Raw genomic sequence first — 15,821 nt, forward strand, 5'->3', positions numbered from 1 at the left:
AAATGAACTCTAGACACTTAGTCTGTCTTCTTCAGAGATGGGAAGCTTGAGCATGGAACTAAGTGGCTGTTTACAGCCAAAACAGAGCAGTGATGGCTCTTCAACTTCAGCATTCTCCTCCAGGGGAGTGGGCAGGAGGGGGTTCGGGGGTATCTGCTCCGGTGGACCAATCAGGTCTGACTTGCTCCTGATTGGTCAAAAAAGAGAATCGCTGACATCTGCAAACCCTGGAAATTCCAAACAGCTCGTTTTAGGTCAGGATTTTACATTCACAAGCTCTACTAAGAACAGGTTTTGTCATTAAATATCACATTTTGTGGGCTGGGAGGAAAGACAAAGACCCACAAATTTCACTACAAGACTTGATAAAGTGATTTTTGCACAATATGGGACCTTTAAAGTAGCCAGAGCAGCTGCAGTTTTGAGTCAGTAGGGGGCGCACTGGAGCAAGGTTTGGCACAAAAACACTGGATTTATACATTTTTTAACCATGACTGAATTTTGTGGCAAGGTGCATTTGTGTTCATCTCAAGCCGGTTTCAAGAGGGAGTTTGCACCTGTTTTTGGGCTTGGGCCCCAATATGTGTGGTGATAAAAACTTGTCATTAATTTTGATCTATCACCTGAATCTGGCTTTTTTTTACTAAATGTGCCTCTGCAGAAGAATTAACTCACCTTTCAGGGTTTAAATATGTGTGAAATCTTATTAGCCCAGCTCCACCTCCTCCCCAACGTATGGTTATGTCTGGTTCCTCTGTGTGTGGGTGAACACAGTGCAGCATTTAAGCAGCATTTTGCTCACAAAGACACTGCATCAACTTAAAGATGTCAAATGTTAATGTGTCTTCACAGCTTGTTTCCTCCGCGCCCTGAAAGCCAGGAGGATAAATCAGTTATCGCAGGTTTAATGTGACTTCACCTTCCTAAAAGTTGCTCCTCCGCGTGGTGCGTGGATGGTGGGGTCACCCCTGAAATCTGAGCTCCAGGCTGTTCCAGCGGAGTCATGAACCGCAGCAAATTAACATTTTGAACAGTCTCCTTGTTCAGAGCGCAGAGGGGGGGGAGGTGTTTGCTGTTGGAGAAGCCTCAGACATAAATTGACTGGATTGACCTGACACAGCAGAGGCTCGCCGCTGTAAAGCCATGCAGCCCAGGAACATTGTAAACAAAAAAAGGCACATACAGGTTTTTATGTCACTAACACTCCAAGCATGATTCACCCAGGATCCTGACACCACATGTCCTCCTCTGCTTGGTAATTTGTTTGTCTCTCTGCACAGCTCTCAATCTTCTTCCCGTTTCTCTCTTCCTCCTCCAGTTCGAGAGGAACGATCCCATGAACGGCAGAATCAGTGAGCGACAGTTCGGCGGGATGCTGCTGGCCTACAGCGGAGTCCAGTCCCGCAAGCTCAAGCAGATGCAGAAGGGCTTGAAGAAAATGTTCAAGGATGCACAGGTACACATTGGTGGTGCTCTTCTCTGAGTGTTTGAACTAATTGGGCCATATGTGGAGTTTCTGGACAGACGGCGTGTGCCTGAGGGAGAAGGAGATTATTCTGGAACATTGTGAGAAAGGATGAGAGATAATACACCACCAGGGGAGGACAGAACATTCAGAGCCTGGCTTTATCCACCTGAGTGACACTTAAACTCCTCTACCTCCTTTTATCTCTGTTTGAGGTGACCAAACACAGAACAGCCAGTGCTCGGTGGACGCCAAAGAAGTCTCTCTATGTCTCCTTTAAAACTCTTTCCCATCGTTGTGTCCATGACGCCATGTTTCACACTTTACTTTCTTTAACCAGTTCTTCTTTAGGCGCTCTAGCTCACTGAAACCAAGCAGCACTGTTCATGATTTCCTTGAGCAAGGTGGAAAGTGTGCAGCAACCTCACACAGTGATGGCTTTACCTTTAGGAGAAATTTGGAGGTCCAGCTTTGTGCCCAAGGACTCTCTTATATGTAGACGCCAGGATAAGAAGGGGATCCTGCTCTGCCTCTGAGCCACAGCAGCCCATAAGTCCCTGTAGTCCAAGTACGGACCGCTGGGCCTTAAATCAGAAGTGCCAAATTTAAGTCCATTAAAAGTGTTTAACAGGATTTTAGGGGTATAATTTTCTGAAAAATAGGTCATTAATCTTGTCCTGGAAGCCAATGACAAGGATGTCAGTTTTTTTCTATCATTTAACTGTAGAAAAATGTTGACATCCAGCCTTTAACATTATTTAGAAAGTTTAACAGCACACTCAGAATACCCTGTACTGAGGGTTTAACTAAAAAGTACAGTTGGGTATCGTCGTAAAGGTCCCATATTCTGCTCCTTTTCTGCAGTTTAATCTGGATCATTGATGTCTTCATGAAATGGCAGTAACATGTTTTGGTCCAAAAAGCCAATAAATCAAGCAGAGCAGCATTGTTTCCAGGCTCTCATAGCCCCTCTGTTCAGAACGCTCGGATTTAGTGGGCGTGGCCTTCATATGTAAATGAGCCACCGCTGATACCGCCCCGCTCTTCCACGTCACTGAGAGCGGCGCCACGAGCTCCGAGTGCACAATGTTTAGAAAACAGAGAAGCTCGTTTACCGTAACATTACAGGCTAAAACAACAGGCTAACCGCAGCTAAAGTTAGCAGCCTGAAGCTAACACAGAGACAGGGGGGGCACTGAGGTAAAGCTCTTCCATCTGCTCCACAGCACACAGCATTTAAAATACTCACATTTCCAGGGTCCCAGGTTTGTTGGAGGATGGTTGGTTATGCGCCTGGATTCAGGACCAGTCTATTAGCTAGCCCTCTGTTGGACTGTCCAAAGCTGGACAAGCAGTCGACTGTGAAGTGACTAGCACACACATGCACAGTTTTACTGAGTGTAGCTGGAACATTTCCTTGATAAATGAACTTTAGACACTTAGTCTTGTCTTCTTCAGAGATGGGAAGCTTGAGCATGGAACTAAGTGGCTGTTTACAGCCAAAAACAGAGCAGTGATGGCTCTTCAACTTTGGTATTCTCCTCCCCGCTGCTGCTGGAGAGATTTCTCTCCAGGCCCAAGAACAGACCCCTGTGGCACACCATACTTAATTGTTGAAAATATAGAAGTCAGACTTGCACATGTGGGAGGGGAAAGGCTGGCACGAAGGGAAGGTGTTGCAGCACGGACACTGAGGGGTGCACTCAGCCTCACTGTGAATGTGTGTGCTCGAACCATCTCTTAATTGCACATTTTATGTTGTTTGTTTTATTTTTGTAGAAAGTTCACTAATTAACTCTGCCAAGGAGGTTATGTTTTTGGGAGAGTTTGTCTGTTTGTTTGTCTGTGAGCAACATAACTCAAAAAGTAACAAACAGATCCTAGTGAAATTTTCAGGAAATGTTCAAAACGGGATAGGGAAGGAGTGATTCAATTTTGGAGGTGATCTGGATCACCGTCTGGATCCAGGACTTATTTAAAGGATTCTTTATCATTGTGAGATAGGGACGTTTTCATCATATGTGTATATAACTCCACCATAAGTGGACGGATTGCTTTGCAAAACAAAACAAGACATGGTCACCATAATTTCTGACAGATGTAAAAGTATGATCCAGATCCTGGCAATATTCTTGATACTAAGATCTGGAATATGTAATATTTACTGTATCATCATAATTTTAACACTGTCAGGAAACAGATTATCATACAAACCTGCAACTAACACCACATTGTAGCAGACGGTCTGCTGAAAGGGAGTATAACATTAAAGTCGGACTAAAGTGTTGGTGACAATCACAAAATGCTTGGTGGAGATCTGAGCTCTCTGAGTGTTGTGATGGTGTAAATTAAGTTATTAAAGGTGTTAAATGTAACTTAAAGATTGCTGTATGTACCTTTAAATTTCAAACTCCCAATAGAAAGAACCATCTTGAAGATGGACTGTTAAAAATGCTTCACGCTGGTTTTTCCTCACTTTAACGAACCCATTATTGGGCTTAATAAAGCTTCGCCCATGAATAACTTCTCTTTGAGTAGTTGCAGGAGCGTGGGCCCCATGCTGTGTGTTTCCATCTGCCTTAAAGACAGGTACCACATTCATAAATCTGAGAGCAGCACAGATGTCAGAACGGGCGTTTATAAAACCGGTTTGATGCTTAAATCGAGCAATTAGCACGAGAAATAAAACTTAAGAGCGCCGCTGTTCCTCTGAGGCGCCAGAGAAAGACGAGGCGGGGTGCTGCCAGGATTGTGTCCCTCTTAGGAATTAAACTGCAGCAACCAACCCCCCCACCCCCTCCTCCATCTCTCTAACCCTCCTCCACTGTTTATCCCCTCTTTCTCTCCCCAACTATCCATCGCTCAGCGCTGGCGTCTCCTCTACTGTAAATGAGAAAACGAGTTATTTACTGCCTCGCACCAGCTGCTCGCTTTTCTTTGCAAATGAGCTCATCAGCACTGTGGCAGCTGTGCATCCGTTAATGTGTGTACACGTGCACATATGTGTGTGTTTCTTCGCCCGTGTGTGTGTGTGTGTGTGTGTCTGGTGCTTCTGTCATTTGTGTCACACTGCTGAGCTTGGTCCAACATGGCATTGTGCAGCCGCAGCTCCTGTCATGAGAAATATTTGGCTGATTTTTCACAGGATGCCGGCGCTCTGATAGCTTAGGTAAAGCTGCAGGAATGATTTGTTGGTGATTTGTCAAAGGGTTTCCTCGCTCTGAGTCATCTCTAAAGATATGTTTGTGTTCTCGTGCAGGGCATCACGTTCGAAGAAGTGGAGAACTTTTTTACTTTTCTGAAGAACGTGAACGACGTGGACACAGCTCTGAGCTTCTACCACATGGCCGGAGCCTCCATCGACAAAGGTACACACCTCCTCTGACTTACTCTCCCTCTTACTAATTACTCTCCTCTTAGACTCAACTATTGTCACTTCCACGCTCCGTCTCTCCGAGCTGTTAACGCTCAGCCAGCCTGATCTGCCTCCCACAGCTCATTTTGCCTGATTCAGCTGCCTGTCCCTTCATCTATCTGTTTTTCCTCCAGGCCTGGAAGCGAGAGCATGAAAACAAGAACATGCACACATGACAGACTTTCTCCTAATGGACATTACAGGCTAGTAATGCCCAGTGACACATGCAGCATCATCACTGGAGGAGGGAGAGGGGGAGCGAGGCAGGGAGGGACTGACCCTGGGGTCTGCAACCTTCACTTTCATAGGAGACATTTTTCCTCAGCTCAGCTGGATTTAAGTCATTCAGGAACCACAAAATCTACTTTATCTTCACAATGAAGAAAAAAAAGTGTTAATATTTTTCACACAGTAAGAGTCTAGCAACAAATAATCTTAATGAGAAAATGTTTGCATTTAAAAAATGGTATAATTGATGTCTAACTTTTTGATTTTTAATAAATTTGCAAATATAAAAAAAGAAAAAAATGTCATTTAATAAATTTGACAAATAAATAAAAATGCTGAAATTTCAATCATTGAATTTTTTTAAAAAAAAGTAAATTAAAAAAATTTGAAAATTTTTGAAAAAAAAAAATTCAAAAATACGCCCTAATTTGCAAAAATTGTCACAATTTCAAACTTGCGAAATTAAGAATGGAATTAAAATAATTTGAAAAAAATGCAGAATTAAAAAAATGCAATTTGTAATTTTTTTCTGAATTAAAAAAACAACAATTTTAAACAAAAAATAAAATTAATTCAGTCACTTTTATTTTTGTGTTTAGCAAATCATAAAATGTTTCCCTTTTTTACATAAATTTGCAAAAATTGAAAAAAGAAAAATGGCAATATCATAAATTTCATGTATTTGCAAAATTTATGAAATTTCATCAAGTTGATTTATTTTTTAAATGTGCAAAATTTGCCAAAAATCAAAAAATTGTAATTTCAAAATTTTGCTTAATTTTGCCCAAAAATTTAAGAATTTGCAGAAGCTTTAAAAAAAGTGGATTTTAAATTATTTTTAAAAACATGCAAAAGTTCAAATGTTGTAATTTGCAATTTTTTCTTACTTTGAAAAAATTTAAAAAAATAATAATTTCAAAAAATTTTCCAAAATCTCAAAAGTTAAACAAAATCTTTATACATACTTATAATTTGTGTCAGTGTCTTAAATCATCAATATCCTCTGTAAAAAAAATAACAATTCTTTTTATCAGGAATATTTTTTTCAAGCTACAAGGAGCCACTGCAAAGGAGTCAAAGAGCTGCATGAGGCTCCGTAGCCACAGGCTGTAGACCCGTGGTCTGACCATCAGCTCCTGGGTTGCTCTTTCCCTCTTATAGCTGCAGGCTGCTGCAGTCCATGCATGCATGTAGGCTTGTGCATCAAAGGGTTAAATCCCATTTTCAAATCTTTCAAAGAAGATAAAGCGTAATCCTTTAGATAGCTGTACTTCTACTTCGAAATGGAGAAGATAATAGTGAGATGCACTTTATTGATCTCAAACTTTCAAACAGTGGAAACACATCAACCAAAGAATTATGGAGCAAGAGTAGAGTTGAGTGAGGAGAGAAGATTGTATTTTTACACTCAAAATAAGAGAAAGGTTCTCAAAGAGTGGAGGAGATCAGGGCCAGATGGTTGTGCCAAACAAAACGGAAATCAATACGATAAACAAAGAGCGGGACTCGTCTCTCTGAAGATGAGAATGCAAACAAAAGAGTGAACCTCTTCGTCTGAGAAAAGAGCTTAACTAAATAATACAAAGGTTGCACCAGACAATCCTCCTCCTGCCTAGAGATTACAGATAACTGTGTGTGCAACCCTGGAGAGGGACAGGACAGTTGTTGTGTTTTTGGAGGATTAACCTCACTGTGTGGAGTGGTGGAAGCTGTTGATCTAGTTGTGTAGAAATAAAAAAGCTACTTTAGGAGCTACAGCGAGGAAAATCAAAGTTTCTATGCTAATAATGAAAAACTGAAGCCAGATTCAAGGACAGAGGATAGTTTTCCTTAACATCAGTGATTAATTTTGTAGTGATGGTGGACACTGGAGCCTAACTGTCAGACAAAAAAAGGAAGATAAACAGGAGAGAGATAGAGCACGAGCTAAAGGCTAGAAGAGCTAAACTGTTTGTGCTAATGTTGCCTCCAACCCACAGTCAGCAGTTATTCTGCAGTGGTCTGTTCAAACTTGAGAGTCTATCAATAAAATGAAGAGTGAGGTTACGTTAGCTCTGATTGGTAGATGACTGGCAGGACACAAAATCCACTTTTATATGGTTGACTGACAGAAATATGTTAAAAAAATATATATATATATATATATATATATATATATATATATATATATATATATATATATATATATATATATATATATATATATATATATATAATATATATATATATATATATATATATATATATATATATATATATATATATATTGCTGAGAAATGGAGGAAATTTTCAGCAGGCCGGAATTAATGATCATACTGTTTTTTTGGGGACAAAAAAACACCACATACAAGATTTGGGGACATCAAATTTCTAAATCGATTGACTTGAAATTGTTTTTAAAACTATAATATTTTACCTTTAGAAGAAAACCATTAAAATTCAATTAAAGAGCAGATTAAAAATAATAACATACAATAAAACAAAATTAAATTAAAAAAAAAACAGGCTAAGCTGCGCTAAATGTAGACAGCTATTCAACTACATACAAACTACATACAAGCTGACAATGTTTACTTGTTGTCACATGAGCCTATAGATACACCGGAGCACCGGGCTGCCGATAGCACTACATATAGCTACTACAGTGTTTGCTTGTGTAACGTTAGCGTTGTGTAGCGCTACGTAACTGTACTAATAATAACCTCACTTAGGTGCGTAAAAAGTTGTCTTGAACAAAGAAATACTGTTTTGATCTGATCTCCATTTTACCCCAAAACAAACAATAGTGTGTGTGAGACTCCGGGCCAGAAGATGGCGAGGCAGTCCAATTAAACAGATCCTCCTCGTAGCATCTTTAATGTGAAGAGACCAGAAACACAATCGCAGCAAAGCAGCAAAACTGAAGCCAGCCAATTATGAAGCTGCTATCAATAATAAAAATCTATGATGGATTAAATGTTTGCATTGTTTACTGTGCAATCCTATAAAAAGATGTCATTACTGTCTGCAAATAAACTTAATGGCTTGTGCAGAAAAGCCACATATAGTATAATAACCAGGGTTTAAATCTGATGGATTATGACTCAGAGTTTCCAACTGACGCTGCTTTCTTTCGCTGAGGAATTTGTTTGTGATGATCATTCAAGTGGCCCAATTACTGGGTGTCAGATCAGTCCCTGAATTAGTCTTATTCTCTTCTCCTTCCTTACACATTCATCCTCCGTTAGCTCTGTCGGACGCTAACAAAGAGGAGCAGTTAAATGTGGAAGCAGCACTAGCAGCGAGGACCTGTAGCTTTTATGATATGGCAACTGTTTGATGAGTCAATTGTTTCTTCATTTATTGCAGGGATTCAGCCCTTCAATAGGCCACCATATGCTTCCTGTCAGCTCATCCATTAGTTCTGATTCAGTGAGAAAACAGCTGCTGCTTTAAGGGAGAGCAGGCTCCAACCCTGAGGTGTTTGTTTCCAGAGTGTTTTTTAGCAACAAGCAGAGTGTGCGTGTACTTTGTGAGTTTGATGTCTGAGGGTATCTGAAACAGAAGCGTGAGCAGCTTCAGGCCCGTTTCTTCAAATTATCGCCGTCCCCCTGACGTCCACGCAGAGCGACGATCATCCTGCTCTCCGGGCCTGAAGGAGCTCGTCTTCTCTTAAATTCTAGTTTTGTTTTCCCGTTCTTTCATCTTTCTCATCTGGCTCTTAAACGCGATGTTTTCACACCCTTTCAGGACAGTTTGTAGTGTGTGGACGTGTTATCTGGGGGAGCACGTTGTCTTTAGTGAAGGTAGAGACAGAAGGCTCCTAATTAGATTCATGCCTGAGTGATTCAGCTTTTATATTTCTCTGTTTTTCCTCCTCATATCTCTCCCGCTAATATTTCATCTTTTCTTTATTTTTCTGCCGTCCTCCCTTTGAAGCCTGATAATCGATGATTCTGATGAACAGCAGAGTTTTTCATCCTTTCATCTGATATCAGTTTTTCTGAAATTACCCCGAGGATTTGACTCCCCATGCTCTCATTTCCTTCTGTTACACACCTCAGTCCCCTCCCGTCTTCCATCTATTTCCCATCGCTCTCAGCTTGTCTCACTCTCAGCTGGACGTCCTGAAACTGTCTGCTCCTCTTCATCACCCTCCTCCTCCTCTTCATTGCTGCTTCTGTCTCCCCCCGTCTATCAGACACTCTCTCCTGCTCCTCCACGATCGATTCGGCTCGCACACAATGTCCTCCACTTTGGGCCGTTTATGAGCTGGCCTGTGCGCCTCACACTTCTATAACACTATTTCACAAATCTCTCTGTCTTTCTCTCCTTCTCTTCCTCCATCTCTCCGTCTCTCTCTGTGTCTCTCAGTTACCATGAAGCAGGTGGCGCGCACCGTGGCCAAAGTGGAGCTGTCGGATCATGTGTGTGACGTGGTCTTCGCCCTGTTTGACTGCGATGGTAAGCGCCCAGCCGTTAGCAAATATTTATGGAGAGTAAATAATGTCTCTGCTCACAACTAGAGAGAAAAAGGTGATGTATGTTGTAGGCTTTTTTTACTCTTTCCTTCTTTTGTTGAGCTTTTCTAACCTCTGTGGTTCTCATTTCACAAAGTAATCAAACAAAAGTCCTCATGGGAAAACATTTTACTGGCCTGGATGCCAAAATCAAGAGCTCTTTGAGTGCTTAAAATCTCACAAAAAAATTGATAGAATACCAAATTTGGCACCCAACATACCAAAATGTGCTCTCTAGCGCCACCTGGGCGCATGAAAATAGCTCTCAATGGCAGAAGGAACCAACATCAAAATGTTCCTCTCATTGAGACACACAAATTGTATGCAGGCACCCTTGACCTATCTCAAACAGAAAGCTGGCAACGGCCTTTACAATAAAATTTGGCCACAATTTTGGTCCTTGGACAAAAATGATCTACTCCTAGGCCTGGTACCGAATGGTACCGGCTTGAAATTTACTCAGATGACAGAGTGGACCCTGCTTTACAAAAGCTGTGAGGGAATTTGTAGTTTCCCAAACGGTTTTTGAATGACAAGCCCTCAAAGTCAGTGAACCTCCAAAGAAGCAGTTTCAGCTCCCCCTATTAGAATGAATGGGAGAGGAGGATCCAGCTCCAACCAAGCTGCACATTTTGGTGTGTAGATTACAAAGTTAAAGTGGTACAGCTTTAAAAATGACATGGATGGATTCATGACAAAATTTACCACCAAAAATACATTTTAAATGCCAGGATACAAAAATCAAGGGCTTTTCAGAGTGCTTAAAAACTCACCAAAATCAGCACACACCTCAAATTTATAGAATACCAAAGTTGGCCCCCAACATACCAAAATGTGCCCTCTAGCGCCACATAGGCACACTCAAATGGCTCTCAATGGCAGAAGAAACCAACATCAAAATGTTCCTCTCATTGAGACACACAAGTTATATGCAGACACCCCTGACCTATCTGAAACAGGAACCTTGGTATTTGCTTTCAAAATCGAATTTGGCGACAATTTTGGGCCTTGAACAAAAATGATCTCCTCCTAGGCCCTAAATGGTACCGGCTTGAAATTTGCTCAGATGACAGAGTAGACCCTGCTTTACAAAAGCTGTATGGGAATTTGTTGTGTCTCAAAAGGTTTTTGAATGACAAGCCCTCAAAGTTGGTGAACCCTAAAGAAGCAGTTTCAGCTCCCCCTATTAGAATGAATGGGAGAGGAGGATCCAGCTTGACACGAGCTGCGACATTTGGGGGTCTAGAAAAAAGAGTAAAAGTCGTACAGCTTAAAAAATGACATGGATGGATTCCTGACTAAATTTACAACCAAAATATCTTATTTTTGAGAGATTTGGTCAAAATTGTGGCATCTATGAGGAGACGTTTCTCAGACTTCAGTCAATTTCGCTTCTCAGAAAGCAGCAGTTGGTGATGATGTCACACACTGATTGACAGTTCAGTACAGCTGGTCATGTGACTCAGCAGGGGAAATAATAAACCACTTCAAGTGTGATATCTCTAACAGGATCAGAAAGGGATGACAGTGTGAGGAGCCGACCAACGCAGCTTGATTTTCATTGTCTTTTTGTTGCGTTTAATAAATTCAATCTATGACAACACGTCATATTTAATAAGCTGAGTTTTGTCTCTTAATGAGAATGTTGGTGTCAAACAGCTCACTTTAGAAACAGCATGGCATTTATCAGCGTTCCTGTTCTCTGCAGAAGATTTCAGCTTTTTTCTGAGCGCCACTTTTAGAGAAACAGACCCCTGAAGGTCACCTCCACTGGGAATTGTGGGCAAACTGTACAAAATACACCACATTTCTTTTGAAATCAGACTTCCAGGAGAGTAGAAAGCTCCTCTTTCTCTCCGAAAGCCTCCCCCTCAGATATCTTCAAGTCGGCCGGCTACTGCAAGACGACACCCACCACATTTCGTCTGTCTTCCCCTCGTGGATTATAGCACAACTTTATTTTCTTCTCTTATTTTGGATCTCAAACTGAAATTTTTCTTTATCCACCAACTTCTTTCTGTAGTTCTGTCTCTTATCGATGTTTTTACAGAGCAGCGGTTTAAATATTCGTCTTCATCGCTTCCATTGAGCGCTCTGTCAGATAGAAATGAGTTTGTGTTTTGATGGTGTCGTGATAATTTACATGAAGAGTGAGACACATGAAATCTGATTGATTGGTTATATAAAAGCTGTCAGTCATATCCTCCTCTTCCTCGGTCTTCTGTTGTTTCATTTTGTCTATCAACCCCTCTCCCCTCCTCTGTCCTCCTCTGTCCTCCTCTGTCCTCCTCTGTCCTCCTCTGTCCTCCTCAGGGAATGGGGAGCTCAGTAATAAGGAGTTCATCGCCATCATGAAGCAGCGGCTGATGCGGGGACTGGAGAAACCTAAAGACATGGGCTTCACTCGTCTGGTTCGCGCCATGTGGAAGTGCGCCCAGGACACGGCCTGGGACTTCGCCATGCCAAAGACACAATAGAGACAGGAAGTGACCTCAACAGGTCTCTGGAGTCCAGGAAGCATTAACGTCATGAGGACTGCAGCTCTGGGGCATTAAACATCAATAATGCATGTCGCTGTAGTTCATTATATAGAGACTGAAGCATGCTGACACAGCGCAGTGTCCTGAAGGCTTCTGTAACCTACCTGTGTGAAGCATCATGGGTAATTGTACATTTGAAAATATAAACAAAGTTTATAAGTTTGTTGTGTGGAGGAATGCAGCTTCAGCAGGTGTCCGTGTGAGCTTTTATTACGCACTAAAAAAAATATCATCTATCCACGTTCTGCACGTCCCGTCAGAGTCCAGAAGAGGACAGAATCAATCTGGTTTGACCTTCAGCTGCGCGCTTTGCTGCAGGATTCCTGCTCGTCCACCTGGGACACGCTGCACGCCTGAGCAGCACGCATGCTTTGCTGAACCATTTGTTTCTTATTCAAGCAGCCATGTTGACAGGTGTGAGGAGCCAGAGTGCTGCAAATCTGCAGGATAACAAAAAGTCCTACTTTGACCCTGAGCTTCTCCCACTTCTCAGCGAAATTTGACTCTAGGTTTATATGTTCGATTTGAAATTTAAAATCAGTGCCACACCTTTTAATAACCCTCAAAACCATCTGTTTTCTAAGTAACCTCCATTTACAGGGAGGGTCTGCAGGAATTTTCCTTACTTGTTCACAACACTCAAACCGGGCTCCTCCTCTTTGGCTCAGTGCCAGCGGCAGCACACACCCACAGCCTCCAACATTGACTTTGTGAACATACTCACTAGCCCAGCAACCACTTGTGGCATCACATTTCTACGTGGGAGAGACTCAAGATCTGTGCACCTGACTTGGCATGTTAGCATAAGCTAATTACAGGTATTTGGCAAATACCTGGCTAGCAGAAAGCTAAATCACGTCGCTCTTCCCCCGTGCTGTTCTCTTGAGTCCCTGCAAGCGAGTGAAAGTCGAGGAAAAAGTTTAATCTGTTTGGTGTTTCGTTTCACTTTGGTTGTTTTTCTTCCTCCGAGCTACGTCCGCTGTCATAGCTGCTGTGATTAGCTTTGCGTGTTAATGACTAGCTTCCACTTGCTATCATCAACACGCAAAGTCACTTGCGTACTGGGTGTGTTGTGATTGGCTGATGTAACCACGCATAATCTCATCCTGACACAACCAAAACATCAACATCCAGGCTGAGGAGGGGGTTTGAGGCAGACACAGACACTGACACACATGTAAAAAAGTTGAGATTCTATTTTTGGGGGGGAAATCCTGCACTCTACCTTTAAAGATCTAACTGGAGAGCTTGTTTTGGTAGCTTTGACCCAACAGTGTCGGTCGTTTTTCTGAAAAACAGGAGAACAAACACATGCAGCACACAATTCAGCGTGAAATCCCGGCTCTACTTGGTTGTTAATCTTGGGACGATCATTTCCAAATTTGACGTAAAAAATCTGCTTTATGCCAAATTGGACAAACCAATTCTCAGCCCGACAAAGTGTCATTGAGACTTTTTCCAAAACTGTACCATGATGCTAACTCAGCTCAATTAATACCTGTTCATTCAAAGGAACTCACGAGGGAACTCATTTGTTTTTGAGGTTTATACAGCTGAAGTAAGCCAGAGTGAAGCGTCTGTGACTTCACTTTTACAGTGAAACTGAGACCAAGAAATGATCTTTGACTGATCTGGAGAAGCAGATTTCACGTCGTCTTTGCTAGAAGTCGTTCATCGTAAACTGCTGCCCACGCTGGAGTGTCAGGAGCTGATGAGTTTGTTGATTGCTGTTTTAACACATTTGTATTAAACTTGCATCAGATGAGGAGCTGATTGAGGCTATTTCCCATCTGCTGTGACTCCTGGCCTTGACCCTTTGTCGTCTCTACTCCCCACCCTCCCTGCCTCTGCTCAGCTGTCCGATCTGATAAAGGACGCCCTCCTACTTTAACAAAAGAAGGTTGGAATAAAAAGTTAGGGTCAGAAATTTAGATTTTTATGGCTGTAACAAAGCAAACTCAGCCCAAAGAAGAAGAATTGCCCAAATGATGTCTACACAAACACCGTGAGCGCACGCCATCGCTGCTCAGGGAGGCTGCAGGCACGCGATGCTCAGGCGTGCAGGTTCGGATCTGTTCTTCTTTATCAGGGCACGGAGCAGATGTCTGTAATCTTGTTAGCACCTCTTCACTCAGTCTGAAAGCTCCAGCTGCATCTCTTCCTCCCATTATTTAGTCCCTGTAATAGATCGATGATGCTCCTCTGGCTCTGCGGCGTGCGGCTCAAAGTGTGAATTCTTCTCCTTATTATCCCAACTCACTGAAACACTTTGTATGTACGATGGATGGTGGAAGAAACGCTCTATTAAAGATGTTTTTAATAATATCAAAAGTGATTAAGCTGTGTTTGTGGTGTTCTGCTCCACTTGTAAGTGTGATTGTTGTGCTGCCATGTTCTCGGTTTCTCTCCCTGACAGAGGCGCAGCAGGAGCGGGATTAGCAGGACTAATCTACGGGCCACCAAAGCGCTCGTTTGTCATGTGTAATGAAATGTGGTGAGATGTTTTTGAGGGTGGGAATGCTCTGCTGATCGTGTGCAGTGGCTTTGAGCGTGAGCCAAGAGAAGTAAAAGATGGTAATGTGAGTGCGTGTGTGAGAACAGTCAGCAGTTTAGGCTAATTGAAATGGACAGGATGGGCTGTCCCGGGCTCTGCTGCCCATTAAAAGATTGTCCTGCAGCTCCTGCGTACACACACACACACACACACACAAACACACGCTCTGCTGTGCTGGCCTGAAATGAGCCGGCCTGCTCTCCTCAACACATCCCCGGGACTGACAGACAGACGGAAGTGGTGCTCGGGAGTGATTGCAGAGCAGGAGACGGGTTTGAAGAGCCTCTCATCAGTATTCCTCATCTTCGTCCTTTCACAGCTGAATTTTGGCTGAATAATCACACAGAACGTCAAAGGATGTTGGACTAAACATCCTCAAGATGCTCCGTCATATCTCATTTTCATCAGTGTCCTCAACCTGAGAGCTGTTATCATTACCAATCCTTCATCCCTGTACTTGTGTTTAAAAGTATATGTAAGTATGTAGCTATTTCCTCTATAACATCAGGAGGATCAGACCCTACCTGACGCGACAGTACACACAGCTTCTGGTGCTCTCTTCTAGCCATTTAAACCTCTACAGATTACCCTGAACGCAGCAGCATGTCTGGTCTTTAACCAGCTCAAAACAGCACGTCCCCTAATCACCCAATCACCCAATCAAATTCAAACTATACTATATGATCCACAGAGTCCCTTTCTACTTTAAGAGATGTCTGAAGACTCATCTGTTCAGGGGACACTTAGACCAGGGGTCCTCAACCAGCAGCTCTGGAGCCTCATGTGGCTCTTTCACTCCTTTGCAGTGGCTCGTTGTAGCTGTAAAAATTATTATTGAACTAAATCACTTCCTGTTTCTAACTTCCAGCCTGCTAGCTTAATATACATGCTTTATTTGAGGCAAGACATTAGCAAACATCAATAAGTAATAAGTTGATCAATACTATTAATATTTGTTAGAAAATTCAGGTATTATTAAAAAATAATAATAATTAATTTTTTTTTACACTTTTTTGAAATAAAAAATATGTTTTTCTATTTTAAAAAAAAAAAAACTAAGAATTCTAAAATCTTTGCAAAATTTTAAAATTTCTAAAAAATGTTGAAATCTAAAAAAATT

General features: G+C 42.0%; 1 protein-coding gene across 2 annotated transcripts in view; it reads left to right on the forward strand.

Annotated features, from left to right (window-relative positions):
• The window catches only part of micu1 (mitochondrial calcium uptake 1), a 74,995-nt gene extending 60,525 nt beyond the window's left edge, over positions 1-14,470 (forward strand). For both annotated transcript variants that reach the window (XM_074675735.1, XM_074675736.1), the window contains 4 exons: positions 1,319-1,456; positions 4,725-4,833; positions 9,462-9,551; positions 11,921-14,470. In XM_074675735.1, the coding sequence (XP_074531836.1) occupies positions 1,319-1,456; positions 4,725-4,833; positions 9,462-9,551; positions 11,921-12,084 (501 nt within the window). In that variant the 3' untranslated portion in view covers positions 12,085-14,470. The remainder of the gene's footprint in view (positions 1-1,318; positions 1,457-4,724; positions 4,834-9,461; positions 9,552-11,920) is intronic.
• The last annotated feature ends 1,351 nt before the right edge of the window (positions 14,471-15,821 follow it).

This window comes from Halichoeres trimaculatus, unplaced genomic scaffold (assembly GCF_033239565.1).
Source record: "Halichoeres trimaculatus isolate MK-OKI-2021-1 unplaced genomic scaffold, fHalTri1.1 fHalTri1_scaffold_8, whole genome shotgun sequence".
NCBI classification, from domain to species: Eukaryota; Metazoa; Chordata; class Actinopteri; order Labriformes; family Labridae; genus Halichoeres; species Halichoeres trimaculatus.